We start from the raw sequence: 23,121 nt of genomic DNA, 5'->3' as shown, positions 1-23,121 counted from the left end.
AGGGTCCCATTGGAGGTTGCATCATCAGTGGATTATGTTGTCACCAGAGGCGAGACAGTCCCTCAGATGGTGGCTGGTGAGAGACAATCTGATGGAGGGCAGGTCTTTTGCTCCATGATCCTGGATCTTCGTATCCTCGGACGCCAGTCTGAAAGGTTAGGGGGCAGTTGTCCTTCACCTCAGACTGCAAGGGCTGTGGTCAGTGCAGGAGTCTGTTCTGCCCATAAATGTGTTGGAACTGATGGCCGTCTTAAAAGCAGTGCAGGGAGCACAAAGTGTGTTGCAAGGAAGGCCGGTTCGCATTCAATCGGACAATGCCACGGCAGTGTCGTACATAAACGGACGAGGACGGATCAAGAGTGTAGGAGCGATGAAGGTGACGTTCCAGATTTTAGCTTGGGCCGAAAGATACGTGCCCGCCCTGTCAGCGGTTTTCATACCAGGAATGCAGAACGGTCAAGCAGACTATCTAAGACGGCACTAAGTTCTGCCGGGAGAGTGGGCTCTTCATCCGGAAGTGTTTCAGTCATTGGTAGACAGGTGACAGGACTTCCGGATCGAGATCTGATGGTGTCACGCACCAACAGGAAAGTTCCACAGTTTTGCTTAAGAACAAGAGCTCCACTTGCAGTAGCAGTGGATGTGTTGACAATGCCATAGGACTTCAGGTTAGATTACCTGTTTCCCCCCCATATCAATGATTCCCAGGGTCCTTCGGAGAGTCAAGCAGGGAGGGCAACCAGTCATTCTGGTGGCTCCAGCTTTGCCACGAAGAGTCTGGTATTCAGAAGTCCTTCTTATGGCAATAGGTCCGGGGTTCCGGTTACCGCTTCGGAAAGATCTGCTGATTTCAGGGTCCATTCTTGTATCAAAATCTAACCCTGCTGAATTTAATGGCATGACTCTTTAAGCCAGTCTGTGGAAATCTAGAGGGTTCTCTGAGGGTAGTGGATACTCTCCTCAGAGCTAGGAAACCAGTCTCGGCTCAGATTTATCACCGAATATGGCATACGTATATAAAGTGGTGTAAGAAGGACTACAGTTCAAAATCCTTCCATCTTACCAGATTTCTTACTTTTCTACAAGATGGTTTGGATGGAGGTCTTTGTTTGGGAACTTTAAAAGTTCAGGTATCAGCTCTGTCAGTGTATTTCCACAGACGTTTGGCTGAAATTCCGGATGTTAAGACTTTTTTTTACAGGGGGTGCTTCACATTCAGCCCCCCTATGTTCATCCAACGTCTTCTTGGGATCTTAATTTGGTCCTTAATATGCTGCAGGAGCCCCCGTTCAAACCGTTACATTCAGTAGAGTTACGATTTCTAACTTGGAAAGTGGTTTTTCTTCTGGCTATTGCCTCAGCTCGCAGGGTCTCGGAGCTGGGGGCTTTACCCTGTCGTGAACCTTATCTGGTCTTTCATGATAGAGCAGTTTTGAGAACAGTTCCTTCTTTTCTGCCTAAGGTGGTGTCTGGTTTCCATGTAAATCAGGACATAGTAGTTCCGGTATTCAAAGAGGATTCTCAGCATCCGGAACAGGAAACATGAGAGTTTAGGATGTGGTTAGGGCTTTACGAATGTACGTTAAAAGATCGGCAAAGATTCGTAAGACTGATACATTGTTTGTTTGATTGTTCCAGACGTGGATGGCCAGCGTCTAAGCAATCTATTGCTAGGTGGATTACCCTGACCATTAAGCAAGCTTATGTCAGTACTAGCCGTCCTGTGCCGGAGCGTATTGTTGCCCATTCTACCCGTTCGGTTGGGGCATCTTGGGCTGCGCGGAATGGGGCCTCAGCGGATCAGTTATGCAGAGCAGGCACCTGGTCCTCGGTCCATACTTTCACCAAATTTTACCAATTTATTGTTTTTGCATCTACAGACGCCTCATTTGGCCATAGTGTGCTCTACATGCTGGGCTATCAGAGCGGTCCCACCCTTCAGAGGGGCTGCTTTAGTATGTCCCCATGGTTAAGCAGTGTCCCCCAGATGGATGAAAGAGAAAAGAGGATTTATACTTACGATAAATCGGTTTCTCTGATTCCATCTGGGGGACACTGCGTTCCCTCCCTTCTGCTTTCTTCTGTGTGTCTTGGTTGATTGCCTTATCTTCTTGGGGCTTTTCTAATAAAACGGAGTTCCGTTTCGGCTTGGCAGGGGGAGGGGCCTGTTGGCAGTAAAAGAAATTAACTATTTAGGTGCCAAACTCCTCCCTACCCTACTTAACCCATGGTTAAGCAGTGTCCCCCAGATGGAATCAGAGAAACCGATTTAGTGTAAGTATAAATCCCCCTTTTTTTTTTTTTTTTGCTATTTTTTGTTTAATTGTACATCTGCACTTATAACACTGACTATTGCTTCAGTAACCCTTTTGTTGAGCCAGTAATCTGAATTGGGATACCTTTTTGTCTAAAGTTTTACTGTTTATTTTACTATTGGTTTCTTTGTTCTCTGCTACCCTACCTACAATTCTATGCTTTATCAACAGATTGAAAATAATAAACACCTACCCCCATTTAGGTCATGGCTTTTCTGCTTCAACCATTTCTAACATGTTCAAATAAACTGAACAGAATTGTTGTTTCTCGGTCGCTCTCTCAGGAATCTTGTCTCCGCTCCAGGGGGTAAATGTATCAAGTTGCAAACTTTTTTTCTTTTTTCTTTTTCCATTGAATTAAAATTGCTGCAAATTGTGAGATAAACAGTGATTTGAGTCTCCAAGTCGCCATATGTATTAGAGGTTCTTAGTCTGAAAAACCAAATAGCTGTTCATCTCTTGCGATCTGTGGCGATTTAAACTCATGTTTAGCTGAAAATCGCCATTTTCAAACCAATACTCATTTTTGATTGCAAGTTTTAAATGCAAAACTTGCGTGATTTCACTTCACTGACATATGAATTAAAAAAATAAATAGAGTGGAGTTTCCCCTCTCTAAACATTGTTAACACTAGTGCTGCCAGTCAACTGCTGGTTGTGCTGAAATACGGGGGGGGGGGGGGGGGGGGTGCATGTGATTTATTTTTCCCAGAGCTTCTGTCACAAAATTTAAACTTCTTTAAATTCTTAATGCTATGTGTAATCTATTAAATTGACAGGATTGTATTTTTCTGTTGTTCCCCAATGGCAGCCATTATAATGGATAGGTTCCTTTTCAAATTTAAAATGAAGTAAAATAAAAAACCACTCTTTCGGAGGTTATTTAAGGTGGCTTCATCGTTTTTCATTTGTCTAAAAGGCAAAGCAGATGCCTTCTCCTGGTGATGCACCATCTGATACTGTAAGCTGAGGACTGATCTAGCTGCCAGTCTGGCATCTCGGGGAGCAGATCTGGTGCAGGAAATTAAAAATCAGCCATTTTTCAAACCACTGGTCTGGGCATGTGCATGCTTCGTGTCACAGGAAGCTAATATGAAGACCATGTTGAGGAGGGCTCTGCACTGCTCTTGGGGGTGTTCCCTGCCTTTGGGGAATATTTTGCAGCAATTGTGCTGAAACCGGAGCTGGCAGTAGAATAGAGCCTGAGAAGAATCCCAAAATGCTGAAAGGCACCAACATTATGTAAGCCCCTAAGTTATAGGTGTTTGTTTCTGTATGTAAGCATGCTTTGGTAGCAGTATCTAGTCTCCAAGTATTCTTGTGGAAAGGAGGAAAGACCACAAGCTTTAACAGCATGATGTTGAGCATGTAGGCATCACTTTGGTACAGAATGCAATTCTCCTCATGTGGAAAATCACCCCTTGAGTGGTTTGTCCTTGGTAGTGGAGTCTTTGGGAATAAGAAAGATCTATGTGCTATACATGGGTTAAAGAGATCAATGGCTTAAACAAGCATGGATTTAGGTGAAAGATGTCTCAATTGGAATGTGATTCTCCAGTGAATTTAGAAAAATTCCTCTGAGGTTGGATAAGCACCTAGGATGTTTATTTTATTCAATGTGGAAATGTTGTCTTCAAGTCTAGCCAGCCAATCTCCCATTTGACTGGTCACTGCTTTTGGAGACAAAATGGTCACTCATATAGAAGTTATCTTGGTTAAAACTGACCGCTTGCCACAAGAGAGGGTCTAAAGTACACTTCCTCGTCAACACTTTAGTGGTGGGAAGAAGGGAGACTGTACATCAGGCAGATATGCCTACTACATCTAAACAGTCCTTCCGATCACTCCGCCCTAAAGAAGAAAGGTCAAATCAAGACTGTCCATCAGCCTCCATTAGAAGACATGAGTACAAGATGGTTTTGTTGCAGTCCCAGGGGGAACTCTTGTCCAATCCACGACTTTCACTCTTGAGTAATCTTTTTAAACCGTTTGCAATTCTCAATAGAGGTTTGTGCATGTTCTATTCTTGCAGGCTGAGAAGGTATAGGATTCTGTTCCAGACTCTCCCATGTCTTTCACACACTTCTAGATTGAAGAGTCTCAAGTTTGTCCATAGCAGATATTTTTGCATGCCACCAGTGTCTGTAGATCTTTTAGAATGCCAATTTGCTGAGTTCTGGGTCTTGTGCCAGTGCTTTCAGTTTGTCTATCATTCAGCAGATGTACAATATTTAATAAAGGTGCTGGTTGTGGAATTGAGGAAACAAGAGTTCTGGGTATGGCTGCCTTGTGGTGAGAAATAAATTAAAGGTGATTGCTTTTTTTTTTTTTTTTCCCACCTTCCAGCTATGCTCTTGCAGAAATGCACCTAGTGCTATTTGTCAAAGCAGCAATGATTTGCCTAATGTATTGAAAATTAGATCAGTAGGAAATCAGGCACTTTCATCTTCCTCCAAACCAACACCAAGACAGTGGTAGTTTTTAATAAATTGTTAGGGAGGTACCTGAAGCAGAAACATGAAGATGGAAGTAGCAAGAATCATGTTTTGAGAAGCAAGAAAATCACTTGGTATTGCATGTAGCTAGCAAGTAAAACATAATAGGCTGTTACCTCTGTTAGAATTGGATTCATTCAGAAAAGTGGTCTCTACTTCAGGAAGTGTCCCAACTACCCAAAGATTCGGGCCTCCTCAAGTGGACATTATGGTGACCAAGTGAAATGCAAAACTTTCCAGGTTCTTCTCTCGGCACAAAGCAGCAGAGCAAGTAATCTGCACAGTTTTACAGATAAGAGAATTATTTAATCTATTACTGAATCTTGAATTGTAACAAGATGTGACTAGATTCAGTCCAACTGCAGCAGCTGTTCCCCAGGTACTTGACTTCCTTCATGACAATCTCGGCAAATGCCTTGCTTTACTTAAAGACTGAATTTTAGAAGATTTGATAACTTTCTTTTTCAAAGCAGTTCAGAACATTCCTCCTATCTGTCATGTGCAAGCTAATTTTTAGGCATAAATCTGCAAATATATGTTTGTGAATTACTTCCTAGAAATAGTGGGACATGGTTCTCTTAGAAGCTGTTAGATCAAGGGGTTTTGTGTATGTTAAACCACCCAGGGGGGCTGGTAGATAAGGGTAGCACCTTATGTCATTTATGGCAGGATGCAAATGGGAAAGCCTTTGAAGAAATCTCTTGCAAGACAATGAAATCTCACACATGTTTGGGAGGCCCCAGATATGCCGACTGCAGAGACTGGGTTGTATGTAAATGACAGATTCAAGCTGAATAAGGTCACAGGAAGGGGGGGGGGGCTGTGGGCCCTGTAGCTGGGTTTTAAAACTGTACTGAAAATGTAACTCCTGGTTCTTCTGAGGGAGTCAATTCGATATTGAAGAGGTCCCATTTTTCCTGCTTCTCCCGGCAACGGAAACTTGATTCTAAGTGAGGTATCAATTCTGTGTTTTATCCTTTTTATTTTATAAGAAACAATTGCACTCTATTTGTATGTCATTTTATTATCTTTTTATCTTAAGCATTGTGGATGTATTTTTCATATTAAATTACACTTAATAAGTTCTAGTCTCTGTGTTCTTATGAATTCACGCGACAGTTTGGTCCAGACGCTACCTAATCGAAACTGGGCAAACCTTGTGGTTTATGTGAACTCTGATTAAAGTAAATTGTGTTGGATTAATGCTAGGGAGAACCGAAGGCTTCCTAAATAAGAGTGTCAGCTCTTATCCGAACAAACCTTGGTGGTGGTAATTAGTATCGCAAAGCTAGTGTGTGGCATATATAGGGAAGGATTTAATCATTTTAGACAGACCAGGTGGTTGTCTTTGTGGTTGACCCTGTGTCACATAAGCGTCACGTAGACTCAGGTGAGTGCTGTTCGTGACACTATCTGAATCTTTGCAGGTCCATGGTACCTCAATTGAGTGCACAAAACTATTTTTGATGTCTATGCAGAAACATGGCTGTTGGAGACAATCCAGCATTTCTACCTAAATTATCTACATTCCATATTAATCAAATTAATTGTATGAGCATTCTTTTGTCCACAAACTGAGGACAGAGGGGAAAAAACTTACCTTCCTGCAATTGATGAGAACATTTTGCATATTTATTTAGGACAGATGGTTTTGGAAACACAGAGCAATACTTATAGTTCTTGTGGGGCCTCTGAAAGGATGTGCCCCTTCTAAACAAAGCCGTTTCTGGGGGATCAGAAAACTAATTTTATAAACATACAAGAGGCGTGGACATAAGGTGCCAAAGATCCTGATGGCCAACTCAATACAGGTAGTAGCTTGGGCAAGAAGTCTATCCATATGGCCATTGGTCACTTTCATTTGGATCTTTCACTGACTCTGGGTTTGTGGACCTGCTCTCTACTCGGCCAATAAAATTCATGATTTTGCTGCAAAGGTGGCTGGCTTGTCTTGTGACCATCTGTATTGTTTTGGTACATCAAATTGTAATGGCTGCCGCCTGCCATGCAGTATATAGATGCAAAAATGAATTTTCTTGTGTGCATATGAAACATTTGCTGTATAAAATTTCTAAAATGTACCAGCATGGGGGGGGGGGTTCGGGGTTTTTTTTTTTTTTTAAAAAGCCTTTAACCTGGTAACGTGTGTGTTTATATATTTTACATTATTTTTTTTTATTTTTTTGTGTGCGTGCAACAGGCACGAGCCCCACAGGCACCAATAACACCTGCAACACAGCCACAGAAGTCATTGTCTGAGCCTTCGCTTGTAGGCAGGGGACGTCAGAGAGGACCTAGCACAGTTGAGAGGCCACCGGCTGATGGTAACTAATGTGTTTTTTTTTTGTTTTTTTTTTATGCATGTCTCAAATGAAAGAAATTGCAATCTTCTCAACTGTCTAATTGGGGGGACACTGGGACCATGAGGTATAGAGGTGCAGGTAGGAGCTTGGGTATGTTAAAGTCTTGCTCACTGTATGAGTTCCTCCATTGTATTCCTTAACCTCTATTTCAGTTGTGAAACCTCCATTGAGGAGGGGGGGGGGGGGGAGTGCCTGGTCATTACTGTCAGTGATTAATGGCCCTGAGCTGCTGCTGTCAAGGCAGACAGCTCTTTATTGCTACACATCACCCTGATGACTGGGTGGCCTATTATCCTGTCCATCTGAGATAAGGAGTTTGAATGTGGTCTATACTGGCATTGGGGCTTGCACACTGTAGTTGTTGCAAAGCCGTTGGTGCATGGTAATATGTCAGATAAGGGGCTGTCTACTAAAACTTCCCCTCACTAGGCACTGATAGAAAGACAGGGAGATATTATTTTTTTTTTCTTGATCAATTTTGAAATCAAAATAAGTCAGAGCAGGATTTGGGGAAGATGGTTTCTATCTTGGAGGCTCTACGACTTACTTGGTTCCACTTGAGTTCCAGATTGAACCCTTATCGAGGTGGAAAAAGTCACACAAGCTCTTGAGAAATTCATCAGCTTGTCTCCAAGGACCCTTGTTGACCCAGTTGCTTTTTTTGGTGCCTTAAGGTCCACAATCTCGACAGGCTAAGGTAGATGGGGAACCTTGCTGGGACTCCTATTGACACTGCTGACCAATTATTTAGCATATGCAGTTCTATATTCTGGGGTAAGAGAGCTCCAGAATATTTATATTTTTTTGTTAAGAGAAGTAAAGATGGCATTGTATCTTTCACTCTCCTTGCCTGTGTGATTTTCTAATCGAAGGGGGCCGGCTAACCTAATAAACCTGGTTTCTAAAAACCTTTTTTCTCTTTCATCCTATCTGGGGGGTGCTCCTATCATAGAGTTATGTGAGGGGGAGTGCAGTTTGGCACTTAGCAAGTTAACTTTTAATGCATCCTGCTGACAAATCCCTCCCCTCTGCAACCCCCTGTAGCCTATTCAGTTTTAGTTGAGTGCCCAAGGGAATTGGGCTCACTTATACAAATTTTTTTTTTTACTTGAGTTTTTAACTTATTTCTATTTTTTATTTCCCTACAGAGTTGTGCTCTGTCCTACACACAGAGCACACTCGTTTACGAAAAGAAGCGTCTGTCAGACTGAGTCGAACGGCTCACTGACAGTTTTTTGTGGGTTTTTTTCCAGCTCATTCTCAGTACTGACAGGCGGCTTATATAAGCCGCTCTCACACTGATCATTCTAGGTTACCGGTGCTGTCAGAAGTGGTAGAGAGCGCCGGTAATCTCTGGTGTTGGAGGCTGCCATTGCAGGACTATACCAAGTCCCCCTCCTCAGAAAAGGAGGGGGAAAACTTGGTCCTTATTTTCAGCGTCCAGAAGAAGCACTGCAGCGGCGATTACTGCTTAGAAGGAGGCAGTAGATCACCTTTACAGCCATGGTGGTATAAGAGGGAGCAAGTGCAGGACGGGGAGAGCTAGGATAATAGAGCTGGGTCATTCCACATCAGATCACCCAAAAAAACATGAAATGTCCAGCCCCCATTTCAGATTTTTTTTTTTTTTTTTTAAGAGAGGATGTCAAAACAACTGTCTGCCAAATATCTCGACTGTCTGACAATTGGTTGATTAAATATTGATTTTTCAATTTATTAAATAATTTACTAATCGCGGCTTCTTTATCAAGCATACCTTTTAAACACCCCCAAAAAAATGGGATCCCAAATGTCAATTGAACCTAGCGTTTTTAATTCTATTCGAAAAATGTGCGTTTTTGCCGTAGCACAAAAAATGAGGCAGATAAAGTAATTTTGGTTCGTATTTTTGGATTAGAGAGAAAGTTACCTTTTTAGGGGTCCAAATTTTGTGGCGATTCCTTAAAAAACACCCGCGATACTTCAAATAAACTGGATAAATAAGCTGCGATTAGTAAATTATTTAATAAATTTTAAATCTTTATAAAATGTCTGACAAGGGTAAAGCACCTCGAGCAAAGTATTATAGTTGCTTTAAGTGTAAGGTTAAATTACACATTGGACAACAGGACCCGTGGGTGCTTTGTACTACTGCGGTGGGGCAGGCACAGACTAACGCTCCACCTATAACGGAAACACCAGCGTGGGCGGCAGCCCTGACGCATGGTATTGCCACATTGGTACAACTTCTTTTTAAACCGGCAGAGATTCCAGCGGTTGCTGCGGTACTCCCTTCAACCTCTGGAGCAATAGACCCCCTTGGTTCAGGGGGAACCACGGTAATTGTCTCTGGACAGGTGGGGGATCCATCCATACTATCCTCTCAAGCCCCTCCTACTGGAGAACAGGCTTGGTCTACATCATTGGTCAGGGTTCTAGATAGGTTAAACCGTTTCTTGGAGGCAACAAGGCCTTTACCCAGAAAAAATAAGACATGCTAGTCCTCTTCTGTCCCTCTCTGATTCTGAGAGATCCTCAGAAGAAGCAGGTGAGGTTTTAGAGGACTCTGATCCTGTACAAGTTACGGACCCAGAGGAGTCTCCCAGATATCAGGGGATTGATGACCTGGTGGTAGCAGTGCGACAGGCACTGGGACTTCTAGATCAGGCGATCCGTTTTCCTCCATGTTTGGAGTTGAAAGACGTCGCAGAAGCATCCTGGAAACAACCCGATCGCAGATTTGTTATTCCAAGGTTCCTGGCTCTATACCCACTGCAGGAGGATGATCTAAACCGTTGGGAACAGGTCCCAAGGGTTGGAACGCCAGTGGTACGGTTAGCTTGCCACACCACTCTCCCTGTTCCAGGGGCAGCCTCCCTGCAGAATTCCACTGTCCGTAAGATAGAGGCTTACTTAAAGTCCATCTACATTGTAGCAGGTACTTCATTTAGACCCATGTTTTCATCAGCCTGGGTTGCCAGGGCTATGGAAACATTGGCTGACCAGTTGGCTGGAAGATTCAGACTTTATTCCCATTGCCTTTCATCTCAAGGAGGCTTCAGGCTACATATATGAAGCCGCCCAAAACGTGGATTCCATCTCCTCCTCTGTTTCCACAACAGCAGGACCCTATGGCTGAGTTCCTGGGATGCGGACACTGAATCTTAAGAATTCTTTGGAGTCTCTGCCTTATTCAGGTGGAGTGTTGTTTGGGCCTGAATTGGACAGCATAATTTCCCAGGCCACAGGAAGAAAAAAAGTACCTTCCTACCAGTCAATGTCCTAAATCCTAGGACACCCAGGTTTGGCTCATTTAGACAGCCCTTTCGGGGGGGCTCATGTGGTCAGAGCCAGACTCACAGGTCCAGATCATCTGCATCAGAGAACACTCGCACCGAGAGGCCGGCGCCCTCCACGAATCGTCCCTCTTCCAAGCTCCCGGATAAACCGGCAGCTTGACGCCTCTTCTCGCGGTGGTGGAAGTGGAGGGGGGGGGGTGGTGTCTGCTTCTGTTCAGAGATCAGTGGGCAGTGTCCTCGGAGGACAGTTGGATTTGCGGGGTCATGACGAGGGGTTACATAATAGACCCATCAGGCCCAGCCCCTCGTCGGTTTTTCGCAACCAGCTTGCCCCGCGACCCACAAAGAAAGCAGACAATGCTCCTCTGTGTTGCGCCTTTTCTTTCTGCAGGAGTCATGTGGGAAGTTCCAGAACACCAAAAGAGACTGGGTTTCAACTCAAACCTTTTTTGGGTCCAGAAGGCAGATTGCTCCTTCCGCCCTATCTTGGACCTAAAACAATTGAACCTACACCTGCAGATGGTCAGGTTTCGGATGGAATTCCTCAGGTCGGTTATCAATGGACTGGAAGCAAACTAGTTCATGACGTCGATAGACATCAGACGCCTACCTCCACATTCCGATCTGGAAGGCTTATCAGGCTCTTAGTGGGACCTTCTCACTACCAGTTCAGAGCTCTCCCATTCAGCCTTGCAACAGCACCAAGGGTGTTTACAAAAATAATGGCGGTTATGGCAGCTTGTCTTCATTAGAGGTGTGCAAATAGTGCCTTACCTGGACAATCTACTAATCAAGGCTCTCTGCTCACCTGCTCGACCAGCATCTACAGCTCACCATCAGGATCCTGAAGATGCATGGGTGACTCCTAAATCTGTCCAAATCCCATTTAACCCCTTGCCAGAGAATGACTTTTCTGGGACTGATAATGGATACCAACAAACAGAAGGTATTCCCTTCAGAGGACAAATCGCGATCCTCGTGGAACTCTGCAATTTTGAGTTTTGTCCTGCCGCAGACCGTTGGTCCTCTTCTGCATGTGTTTACTAGGAAAGATGGTGTCTACTTTCGAGACTCTCCCTTGTAGTTGAATTCACTCTTGTTGTTTCCAATGGAACCTCTTAAAGTGGTCAAGATCTCATCAGAAGGTAGAGCGCCAGTTGATTCGCTTGTCACCACAGGCGGGACAATATCTCAGATGGTGGATAGCCCAGGACAATTTGCTAGTAGGCAGATCGTTTGCCCCATGGTCTTGGATCTTAGTATCCACAGGCGCCAGCCTTCGGGTATGGGGGGGGGGCTGTGGTCCTTCATTTGCAACTTCAGGGGCTCTGGTCCACTCAGTAGACCTCTCTCCCCATCAACATATTGGAACTTAAAGCCATGTTAAAGGCCTGACAGGGCGCCCAGTCCATCCTGCAGGGCCAACTGGTCCTTCTGCAGTCCGACAGAGCCATGGCCAGGGCCGGATTTACCAGGGGCCTCGGGTATCCAGGGGGCCCTTGAAAGTGCTCAGCGGCATTAATGATCGGGCCGCGGGCGTCCCCGGCCCGATCAATGCTGCTGAGCCTGTCACTGTAGTCCTTCCACGGCACTCCATAATCTCCTTACTGAGGAGATCTTGTGAGAGTGAGACTATGGGGTATATTTACTAAACGGCAGGTTTGAAAAAGTGGGGATGTTGCCTATAGCAACCAATCATATTCTAGCTATCATTTATTTAGTGCATTCTACAAAATGAAAGCTAGAATCTGATTGGCTGCTATAGGCAACATCTCTACTTCTTCAAACCCGCAGTTTAGTAAATCTAGCGCTATGAGTCTCGCTCTCACAAGATCGCCTCGGTAAGGAAATTACTGAGCACCGCAGAAGGACTACAGTGACAGGAGAACAGAAAAAGATAAGTGCTTGAGCGGGTGGTATGTGGCTCACAGGGGGGCCTCACGGGGAAATAGAGGCCCCCTTTTGTTCTCAAAATGGGGATGGCCGGCCTTCAAGCCATCTATTGCTAGATGGATTACGTTGACTATTAAACAGGCATTATATTAATGTTAACCGACCTGTGTCAGATCGTATTGTTGCCCATTCTACCTGTTCCGTTGGCGCGTCTTGGGTTGCACGTAATGGGGCCTCAGCGAACCAGTTATGCAGAGCAGCCAGTTGGTCCTCTGCCCATACCTTACAAAATTTTACCAATTCAATTTCTTTGTGTCGGCAAATGCCAGTTTTGACCGTAGTGCTCTACATGACAGGTTTTTAGAGAATTCCTGAAGTAGTTGAGAAGTCTGCCTTAACCAAAAAATTGTCCAAATAAGGAGTAATTTCTTCAATGTTTTGGCCATGACCTTTGTGAACACATGGGTCAGTTGCTAAAAGGAAGGACTAAGAAGCATTGGTGGCCTTCCCAAACTGGAACATGTAGGTATTTATCTTTGACTTCCATGGTTACCAGACACGCAAACTTGTTGACTTTGGGATCAATAGCTGTTTTGAATAAAACCCTGTTCCACTGTAAACATAATCATAATGCCCTGGTTTGGAGATTGTGAACAGTCTTGCAAGGCATGTTACTATTCATCTGAGGGGAAACTGGTTGTGAATAAATATCTTGGTGAAGACCTGAGGAGATCTCTGAAATACCTTACGATACAACTTGCCCCATTATCAAGTGAAATTGAACAACTGATCTTGAGTAAAATAAAAGCAGACAGGCTCCCACAACAGTCAAGGCCTGATGGGTAGATATTATACAGACTGTTTGAAAGCTAGGTCGCCAGTTTTCTTTGCAGACCAATACTGTTTTCCTTCGAGTGATCTCCCCAAGGAGCAGAGATTTGGTGCCTAGCTTTTTCACTTGCTAGGGATACAAAAAGGAAGACCCCCGATCTTTAGGTAAATTGACTAGTAGGAAGGAATTCTTCCTCTTTTGGCTTACTTTCTCTTTCTTGCCATTGGGGGACACTGCGAGACATTGCAGTATAGTAGTGGGCTCGGGAGTCTTGTCACTTTAACTGCTAAGTCTTTAGACTCCTCCCCTGCTATGCCTCTCCTCTCCAGAGAGATCCTCAGTTTTTTTTGAAGTGACTTGGAGTTGGGTCAATGGGGTATAGGCTCCTGCCTATACCCGTTTAATTATAGGTTTTTATTTTCTTCCTTATACAGGTGTAGTGCAGGGTTCAATGGAATCCCTTCGCTCTGTGATAGCAGGGATAGAAAAAGGGGAGTTTTTGGCATCGTTGGACATCAAGGTTCCTACCTGCATGTACCGATTTGGGAGGGACACCAGATTCTCCTTCGGTTCGCAGTAGGAGAGGCGCATTTTCAGTTCAGGGCTTTCCCATTCGGCCTGGCTACCGCCCCCAGAGTCTTTACCAAGATCATGGCAGTCATGGCAAGTCTTTTGTGCCAGAAGGGTATAACAATTATCCCTTATCTAGACGACCTCTTGTTGAAGGCACCGTCTGCGATTCTTCTATCCCAACAGATTCAGATTGTTATGCAGTTTCTTCAGAGTCACGGCTGGGTGTTGAATTTACCCAAGTCATCGCTAGTGCCAGCAGAAAAAGTCTTAGCTCTGCAGAAAAGGACCAGGGCCATGCTATTGAAAAAGAGAGTCTTGGTACTCAGTTGCATGAAGCTTCTGGGGACAATGGTCTCTGTATTCGAAGCAGTTCCTTTTGCGCAGTTTCACTCCCGTCCACTTCAGGCAGAGATCTTGCGAAAGTGGTCAGGGTCTCAGAAGAAGTTAGACAAACAGATTGTTTGTCTGTCCACGCCCACAAGGCTATCTCTTGTCTAGGTGGACGTCCCAATCCAACTTGGAGAGAGGCCAATCCTTACAGACCTGGTCTTGGATTCTAGTCACAACAGACGCCAGTCTGTTGGGGTGGGGGGGGGAGTAACAGGAACCTTGAGGCTTCAGGGTCTCTGGTCCCCTCAGGAATCCATTCTTCCGATAAATATTCTAGAGCTCAGAGCAGTGTACAATACTCTGATAGGAGCCCAGGAATTTCTAAGAGGAAAACTTCTTCAGATTCAGTCCGACAACGCCACCACGGTAGCGTACATACATCATCAGGGGGCACTCGCAGCGCGACTGCCATGCGAGAGGCCAGACGCATATTAGCGTGGGCAGAACATCAGGTCCCCAAGATTTCAGCCATTCACATTCCGGGGGTGAGGAATTGGGAAGCAGACTTCCTCAGCAGACATACTCTTCATCCCGGGGAATGGGCTCTAAACAGTCAGGTATTCTCCCTACTGGTGGAGCGTTGGGGCCGTCCCGAAATAGACCTGATGGCGTCCAGTCTGAACCATCAGGTTCTGCGCTACGGCGCAAGAGCTCGAGACCCAGCAGCGGGAATAGTCGATGCCACGTCGGCCCCTTGGCAATACCGGATGGTGTACATTTTCCTGCCCATTTCAATGATTGCGCGGGTGCTAAAGAAGGTGAAGAGGGAGAGAGTTCCTGCTATTCTAATAGCTCCATTTTGGCCACGCAGAGCGTGGTTCTCAGATCTACTATTATTAGCAGGGGCTCCTCCATTCCGGCTTCCCATTCAGGCAGATCTTCTGGTTCAGGGTCCATTCCTTTACCAAGGTTTAGATCAGCTGACTTTGACGGCCTGGCTATTGAAACCCCAATACTTAAAGCTAAGGGTTTCTCTCAGGATGTTATAACCACCATGATTAGGGCCAGAAAGCCGCCTTCGTCTGCCATATATTACAGAGGATGGAAGGCATATATTGTGTGCTGCGAGTCTAAGGGATTTCATTCTTCCAAGATTTAAGATTTCCCACGTTCTGGATTTTCTTCAGGAAGGTGTTCAGAAAGGTTTACGTCTGGGTTCCCTCAAGGGTCAGATATCCGCCCTTTCTGTCTACTTTCAGAAAAAGATTGCTGATTAATAAGACATCAAGACATTTTTACAGGGGGTATTACGTATACAACCTCTTTTTTGCCATCCTGTCGAGCCCTGGGACCTCAATCTGGTTCTTCGTGCTCTTTCTAGGCCTCCGTTTGAACCTTTAGAGTCTATTGACTTACGGTATCTTACGTGGAAGACGATATTTTTGCTGGCTATAGCTTCAGCTCGTAGAGTGTCTGAGCTCGGGGTGCTTCGCTGTGACCCTCCCTTTCTTATTTTTCATGCTGATAGGGTGGTCCTTCGTACCAAGCCATCTTTTGTTCCTAAGGTGGTTTCCAGGTTCCACCTAAATCAGGAAATTGTTGTCCCTGCGTTCCAACCAAAGAGACTCTTGAGAAGGGTCTATGCAGTACTTGGATGTGGTACAAGCTCTACAGAGTTATGTAGACCGTACATCTCAGGTCAGAAAGATCAGAGATCTTTCTATTTTATACGACGCCAATTAGAGGCTGGCCTGCTTCAAAGCAGTCAATTGCCCGGTGGATCACGTCCACGATTCGTGAGGCTTACATTTCAGCTTCTTTAGCCATTCCGCAGAACTTAAGGGCACATTCTACTAGGGCAGTGGGTGCCTCCTGGGCGGCTAGACACAGGGCGTCGGCGGAACAGTTGTGTAGAGCGGCGACTTGGTCTTCCGTCCACACATTCACTAAATTTTATAGATTTCAAGGCTTTGCATCGGCTGATGCAAGCTTTGGTTGCAGGATTATGCGTGCAGCTGGTCCAGAGCATTCCCACCCTTGAGGAAGCTTTGGTATATCCCCAATGTCTCGCAGTGTCCCCCAATGGCAGGAAAGAGAAAATAAGATTTTTACTCACCGTAAAATCCATTTCTCTGACTCCATTGGGGGACACTGCGCACCCTCCCTTGCTCTGTATGTGTGTGTGAACTTTGGTTATGGTTCTTTATAATTTAAATTAATAATCCAGGTTATATTACCTCCTTTACGTTCACTCTTGGTTATTCAAAACTGAGGATCTCTCTGGAGAGGAGGGGCATAGCAGGGGAGCAGTCTAAAGACTTGGCAGCTAAAGTGACAAGACTCCTGAGCCCCCTACTATACCCCAATGTCTCGCAGTGTCCCCCAATGGAGTCAGAGAAATGGATTTTACAGTGAGTAAAAATCTTATTATCTTTGCCTTTATTTTTAGTCATTTTCCATTTGGGCTGGAATTGGACTAGATCTTCTAGAACTCTATCTCACAAGCTTTAAGACAAGAGGGTATGGCAATTCAAGATCACTAAAGCTGACATTCTGACTCCAATTAGCCTAGCAGCCAAAGGACCTGACTCCAAGTCAGGCCCTTCTTCGGATGGAACGAGGACCAATTTTTGACACTTGCATGAAGTCAGTGGTGAGGATTTCTTTAGAACTCTGGTGATTAGGGCACTCACTAGATTCTGCACTGACTAGGCATGGTATTGTTGTTCACACTGGTTTGTCTTGGGGGGGCATCATTGCTGTACCCAATGACCTCTGTCCAAGCACACTTGGATGCATGGGTCAGATGCTGCAGGTTTAGCTAAATAGGTGGAAGAATGGTTATAGTCACTCACCGCCTGAGCACTCTTGACAAGCTGTGTGAACATTGCAATGGACTGAGCGAGGGTTTTAGCCCAAGCTGCTTCAATAAAATCAGATTTGGATCCTGTGGGCATGTGTTTTAGCTGGCCTCGCAGTTTGTGCATAAGGCATCTATGCCTCTCGTCTGCTGGCCAATTCAGTTTGACCTGTCAGACAAGTGGAAAAAGTCCCCTAGTTTTAGATCTGGAAGTATTCAGTTTTTCAGACATAACAGAAGTAGAAAAAAGGAAGCCTAAAAGGCAGAGTAAATAGTATAGAGAAAGTGAACCTGTATAAAAGACAAAGAAAAATCTATTTGACAAATTACACACCAGAAGCCCTTAAGCAACCGATTGCAGCTGAAGAAAAACCACCCAGCAATTGTGGGTTTGCACTAGTGGAAGGTGCAGGAGCTGCTGCTGGTTCTGTTCTGTCTCTCCTGACTGGGCTACAGATTTCACACTAAAGGTCTTACCAGGAAACTGCACAACCCCCTTCCCCTCCAAAAGTCTGTTTTGTCTCCTTCAGCCCTAAATCCCCCTTTCCCACTCCTCACCTAGTACGGGGACTAGTACTGCTTCTTTTACGAGAGTTTCGTGGTAGCAAAGTATTCCTGGTCACTTCCTGTGTTGGTAGTGTCGAGACCACCACATGGGATCGACCCCAAGGCGGGAAGAGGAGACACAAGAAACAGTGCTTCCTCAGCCTGTTCCTTCTTTGCAAACGGCCAGGCTGTCTGCTCCACTTTACTGCAAAACCAGCGCACTGGGAAATTCAAGTGATGATCGGGGGAAAAATTAATATGTTTAAGAAAAACAGGCCATCCTAGCAACAAGGCACCTGTCCTGTAAATAAAACAAAACCATAAAGTTCCTGAAGACTGTGGGTTATAAAGAAGGGAGGAGCAGAAGCTGAGAATATTTTACAATAGAGTCCATGAGCGTAAAAAGAATGTACATTTAAACTTTAAAAACCCCAAAGCAGGTCTGAGGCGAGTCCTATTCCTGTAGGCACTGGAATTTTTTATCATGCAGTGTGGAGGTATAGAAAGAGGAGGAGGGTTTTTTTTTTTTTTTGAAAGTACCAAAACTCCTCTCTTATCCCTGAGGTCCAGTGCCCACCATAAGATGAAAGAGAAAATAAAGATTTTAAATTTCATCTTCAAAATTGTGTGGAAATTCCCTTTTTAACGTTTCCTTAGCTCAGTGATCTTGATGGTGATTACTTTACTTGCTCTTTGTGGGATGGGCCAACTGATATGTGAGGGTTTTCCGGACTGCTCCGTGAGGAAGGACATTATTAGACTGCAAACTAATAAAGGGATTTTTTTTTTCTTACATGGATTAAACCTCTTCACTGGTTTTCTTAATGTATGTCTATTAGCATAAAGCAGCCAATAAAGCCACCATTTCTATATGTAGTCCATAAGTTTCTCAACCCCTGCAACATTAACTTATGTTGATTGAAGAGTTGCTTTTATAATTCAGTTCTTCAGATCTCAGCTGGATTTCAAGAGATTTCGCTTGGGGAGCGGGGAGGTCGTAGGCGGGATTTCCACGACTTTGGTGTAAACACCCGACAAACAATAGAACATGTCAAAGTGTCCAAAACTGGTAAGTACAGTGTTGCCTATAATCTCTTGATTTACTCTAGTTATGAATAAAGTTTTATGTATAAAATAGATATGCTGGTGTTTGTTTTTTTTGTTTACTGATGTGATAAATGTAACATTTTATGCACTGTATGTATTCTTATAATCACTGTTTACCTTACAGAAATATATAGAGGTGTCCTTGTATAATTGTTATAAATCTGTCCAAAGAATTTATCAGAGCTGCTGTTGATTTTATGGATGAAACCTCTTCAATCATTTTCAGGATTAGCTAATAGCTAACACTGTTAGCAGAGTAGTGTAGCTTGGAGACACAGCATAGGTTAAACCATTTAGTCTGCTGCTTTTAATTTAGAAGACCTAACATACATAGCTGCTTAATCAAAGTGTGTGCTTTACCCTGCATGATTACTACGTAATGCATGCAGTTAGACATTACTGTAATAATGTTTGTAGCACTGTAAATCTCGTTTAGTTTTTCAAATGTTCTACAGCAGTGGTGGGCATCAGGCAACCTGCTGAGCCATCACTTGCAGCCCCAGCCCTCTGCTTGTATAGAATAAGCCAGAGCGGGAGCAGAGAATAAGACTGGGTGTAGCTGGCTTTCTCATCGTGTGACCACCTCTGCACACTGTGTGACATCTGGGAGAGTTCGGAGTACATGTGGGGGCATTTTGGGATGAGTGATCTGGGTGTGTCAATCTTTGTTTTTGAGGGGGGGGGGGTTTGTTAAAGTGTGGACCAGTTGGAGACAGTATATGTGGCCCTTGAAGGAAGTATATTGGGTTGCTCATCACTGGTCTAGAGCCACACGAGGCTAACCTGGATTTGAACCCAGATCCACATTTAACAGTTTTGTGGTGTCTTGTAAAGATATAAATTGCTACACTAGATCAGTATATAATGGTGTGACAGGATAGACCACCTATGCCACCCTGTCTGTTAATGCTGGGAACCGGCTGGGCTCACTTTGAAACCATTCACTTTATCCCAGTTGTGCCCTCTAACCGCAGTAGGAGGGGCTTAAGTAATGCCACCACTGGACATTATGGCATCCAGAACCGCGTTCCTTCTGGGTAACGGTCGCTGCTAGTTTACCCCCTAGCTGATGCACCTGGGCTGTTACCCCTGACCTCTTTCTATAGATCAGGGTTGCTGTGGATTGGATTCAACCTTGCCTATTACACTGGCCAGAGCTGCTGAGAAGCGGGCAGAGCGGTGGTACTGAATGCTGGGTTCAAACCTCGGAACAGCCAGAAACGGATTAGAATCAGGTCTAATCTGTAGGTCCTAGGAAATTATGGCAGGGAAGAAGTTGTCAAGCAAGTCTTGAAGCAAGTGGTTTATTTAGCTCAGGTGTCCTGACAAGGACAGTTCACACTGGTTGAAGGTACCAGTGATCAGAAAGTCAGATGAAACAATGATACATTTCAGTACAAACCAGAGCTCTTTATACAGTTTTGGACACAGCCTAGTAGTGGGTAAGCCAGCACCCTGAACTCTTTGCTGGCCCCAAGAAGCCTGAGTTAATTTTCAGTATCAGGATGCAATATGTTTCCCCAAACATGGATTTAAATGCAATTTATACTTAACAAAATTTATACTTATCTGTGATATTCTACATCACGTGCAGTTCACAATGTTCAGACAAGTTTTAACCCTCTGGACAAAAGGCCACTCGGGAACACCAGTAAAACTCCTGTGCTGCATTTAGACTAAAAAGTACATGTTGGTTACGAACATGAATAGACTTCGTCTTAATGAGGATTTCCTCTCAATGCTGCACAACAGACTTCTCAAACAAATGCTTAGTGCAGTGTTGGCTAACCTGTGACACTCCAGGTGTTGTGAAACTACAAGTCCCAGCATACCCTTCCAGCAATAAGCTGCTATATATTGGCTAAGCATGCTTTGACTTGTAGTTTCACAGCACCTGGAGAGTCACAGGTTAGCCAACACTGTCTTAGTGCATCAGACATACCTCCGAAAGGAATGCATTTCCTATATAAAATGCGATAGAACAAGTCCAGTACATCTGTAAATATATAAATAAGCACCCTGCACTATTTCTGATAAATAAATTCATACAATAAGTTTTATAAGTGATCCAGCCACAAATGGTGTTCCTTTTTATGAACTTTGGATAATGGCATACCTATGAGAGATGATGATTAGTCAATTCTTCCTTCTTGGGTGGGGGACAGTTAGAAAATGTTTATTCCTTTTTCTGGGTACAATTTTCCATTGAAAAATCTCTGGGGAAAAGGAGGACTCATGAGCTGTGCATTTACTGGGCAGGATGAAAGTGATCACTGATTCATTTTTCATTGTTAAATGATTTTAATGACAGGAGCTTCTGGGAACTCAATTCAGCTAGTCACCAACCACATTAAACTGGTGTCCCGGCCACAGTGGGTCTTGTACCAGTACCACATTGACTATAATCCTCCAATGGATTCCAGACGTTTGAGGACGGCTTTACTATACCAGCATGAAGAAACCATTGGTAAAGCACATGCTTTTGATGGCACCATATTATTTTTACCAAAAAGACTAAATAAGGTAAGGTACCAAGATAACGGAGATAGAAATGTGTCTTAAAGGTTGTCTGAACTGAATTGGTCCTTGATATTTTTATATTTCTAATTGAAGGTTACTGAGGTGTTTAGTCAAACCCGAAATGGAGAGAATGTGAAGGTGACAATTACTCTAACTAATGAGTTACCGCCTACATCACCGACGTGCTTTCAGTTCTACAACATCATTTTCCGGAGGTCTGACAATGGCTTTTATTAATGCTTCTCCATTAAGTAGTAGTGTTCTGTTATGTTGGCCTCATCACCATTTTATCTTTGTGAAGCCCAATAGGAATATCCTTTTGTAGCTGTCAGATCCTGTTTAATATTATAAACCTGAAATTTAAACTGAATAGTGTACCAAGTGTCTAGTGCACAGTAAGGGCAGCCATATTGTGAGCTGAATCAGTCGTTATGAAAATACAACAGAATGATTGAGGAATTGTCCATGCTATATGCTGAAGCAATCGGTGTGAGAATTATTTTGGACTGATGTCCTTGTTATCTAATTAACAACATAAAATGGTACCTGCCACGGTGATACTGGTTCCTTTTGCACTGAAAGGCCACGTTTTCTGAAAAATTGCTTCAGCCCACAAAATGGCTGCTTCCTCTTTTTAAATAGATGCACATCTATGCTGAGCATGTTATAACCTCGGTGAGCTTCCTATTCCATGACCTGACCTTGTCCATTACCTAGAACAATAGTTAGTTGACCTCCATTTTATTTTTATGTGCTTAGGATTCTAAAGATAATGAACATGAAGCAGATTGGTCGCAACTACTACAACCCAAATGATGCAACAGAAGTCAGAGCTCACCGGTATTTTAATAAAAGAAAGCTTTTGAAAATGGTTTGTTGCAGAAATTCTAACAAGGAGCCATAGTTATCTTTTTACATTCAGTGGCCAATTTCATGGCACAATGTAAGAATGTTCAATTTCATGGAGCCGTAAACTGTAATGCTTAAAAATTATTCATGTGAACATCTGCTTTAATGAGGAGTCTTCTATACTGTCATGTATATAATTAGTCTCCAGAAACAATTCTTACATTCTGCTTAGTCAGGGTTGCTAAATACCAGATGGATGCAGTTATTAAATATTTCTTTTTTTCATATCTATGGGAGACGCTAAAACACTGGGGAATAGAGGCTCAGCTGGAGTTTGGGCACTTTAAATTTCGCTCTGTACTTCCCTCTGTACACCGCTGCAGCCTGCTGATATATACAGTTTTAGTAAAGTGCCTGCTGGGTTTCTGAAGCTGGCAAAAATGAGGGAGCTGGGTCTAGGAAACAACATTTGTACTTGGATCGAAAACTGGTTGGAGAATAGGCAGTAGTTGTGATAAAATGAACATTTTGTAATTGTTATAAAGTTTTAAGTGGTGTATCTCAAACTTCCATGCTGGGGCCACTCCTTTTTAATTTACTTACTAATGACCTTGGTGAGGGTTTAGAGAGCAAAGTTTCCATTTTTGCAGATGATGCCAAACTTTGCAGAAACACTAGCTCTGATTTCATTATTTTGCAGAGGGATTTGAATAAACTGGCGGATTGGGTTGCCAGATGGAAGATTACAATTAATATATATCAATGTAAGGTTATATACTTGGGGATCAAAAACAAGTACACAATCTATAAATCAAATGGGACAAATTTAGGGGAATCTAAAAGCGTTCATAGACAGACTTGGTAATAGTGCTCAATGTCAAGCAGCAGCTACAAGGGCCAATAAAGAATTTGCATGCATAAAAATGAGCATAGATGTACGGGAAGACAGCCTGCCACTATATTCAAGAAGAGGTCTTGCCAACGATTTGTAGAATACATTTCGGGGCACAACTCTCTTAAAAATGTCTTTTTTTTTTTTTGGAACTAGAAAGGGTTCAGAGAAGGGCGACAAAATTGATAAAGGGTATGGAGTCATTAAGATATGAGGAAAGGTTGGCCAGTTTAGGCATGTTTACTTTAGTAAAGAGGCGTCTAAGGGG

General features: G+C 43.7%; 1 protein-coding gene across 1 annotated transcript in view; it reads left to right on the top strand.

Moving 5' to 3' along the window:
• The window catches only part of LOC142140610 (piwi-like protein 1), a 228,542-nt gene that overhangs the window by 119,871 nt on the left and 85,550 nt on the right, over positions 1–23,121 (top strand). The window contains 5 exon segments of the mRNA XM_075198311.1: positions 7,011–7,134; positions 18,429–18,554; positions 20,904–21,115; positions 21,206–21,327; positions 21,872–21,952. Of these exon segments, the coding sequence (XP_075054412.1) occupies positions 7,011–7,134; positions 18,429–18,554; positions 20,904–21,115; positions 21,206–21,327; positions 21,872–21,952 (665 nt within the window).

The sequence above is a fragment of the Mixophyes fleayi genome, chromosome 2 (assembly GCF_038048845.1).
Source record: "Mixophyes fleayi isolate aMixFle1 chromosome 2, aMixFle1.hap1, whole genome shotgun sequence".
In the NCBI taxonomy this organism is placed as follows: domain Eukaryota; kingdom Metazoa; phylum Chordata; class Amphibia; order Anura; family Limnodynastidae; genus Mixophyes; species Mixophyes fleayi.
This window is presented reverse-complemented; position numbering and strand designations above follow the sequence as displayed.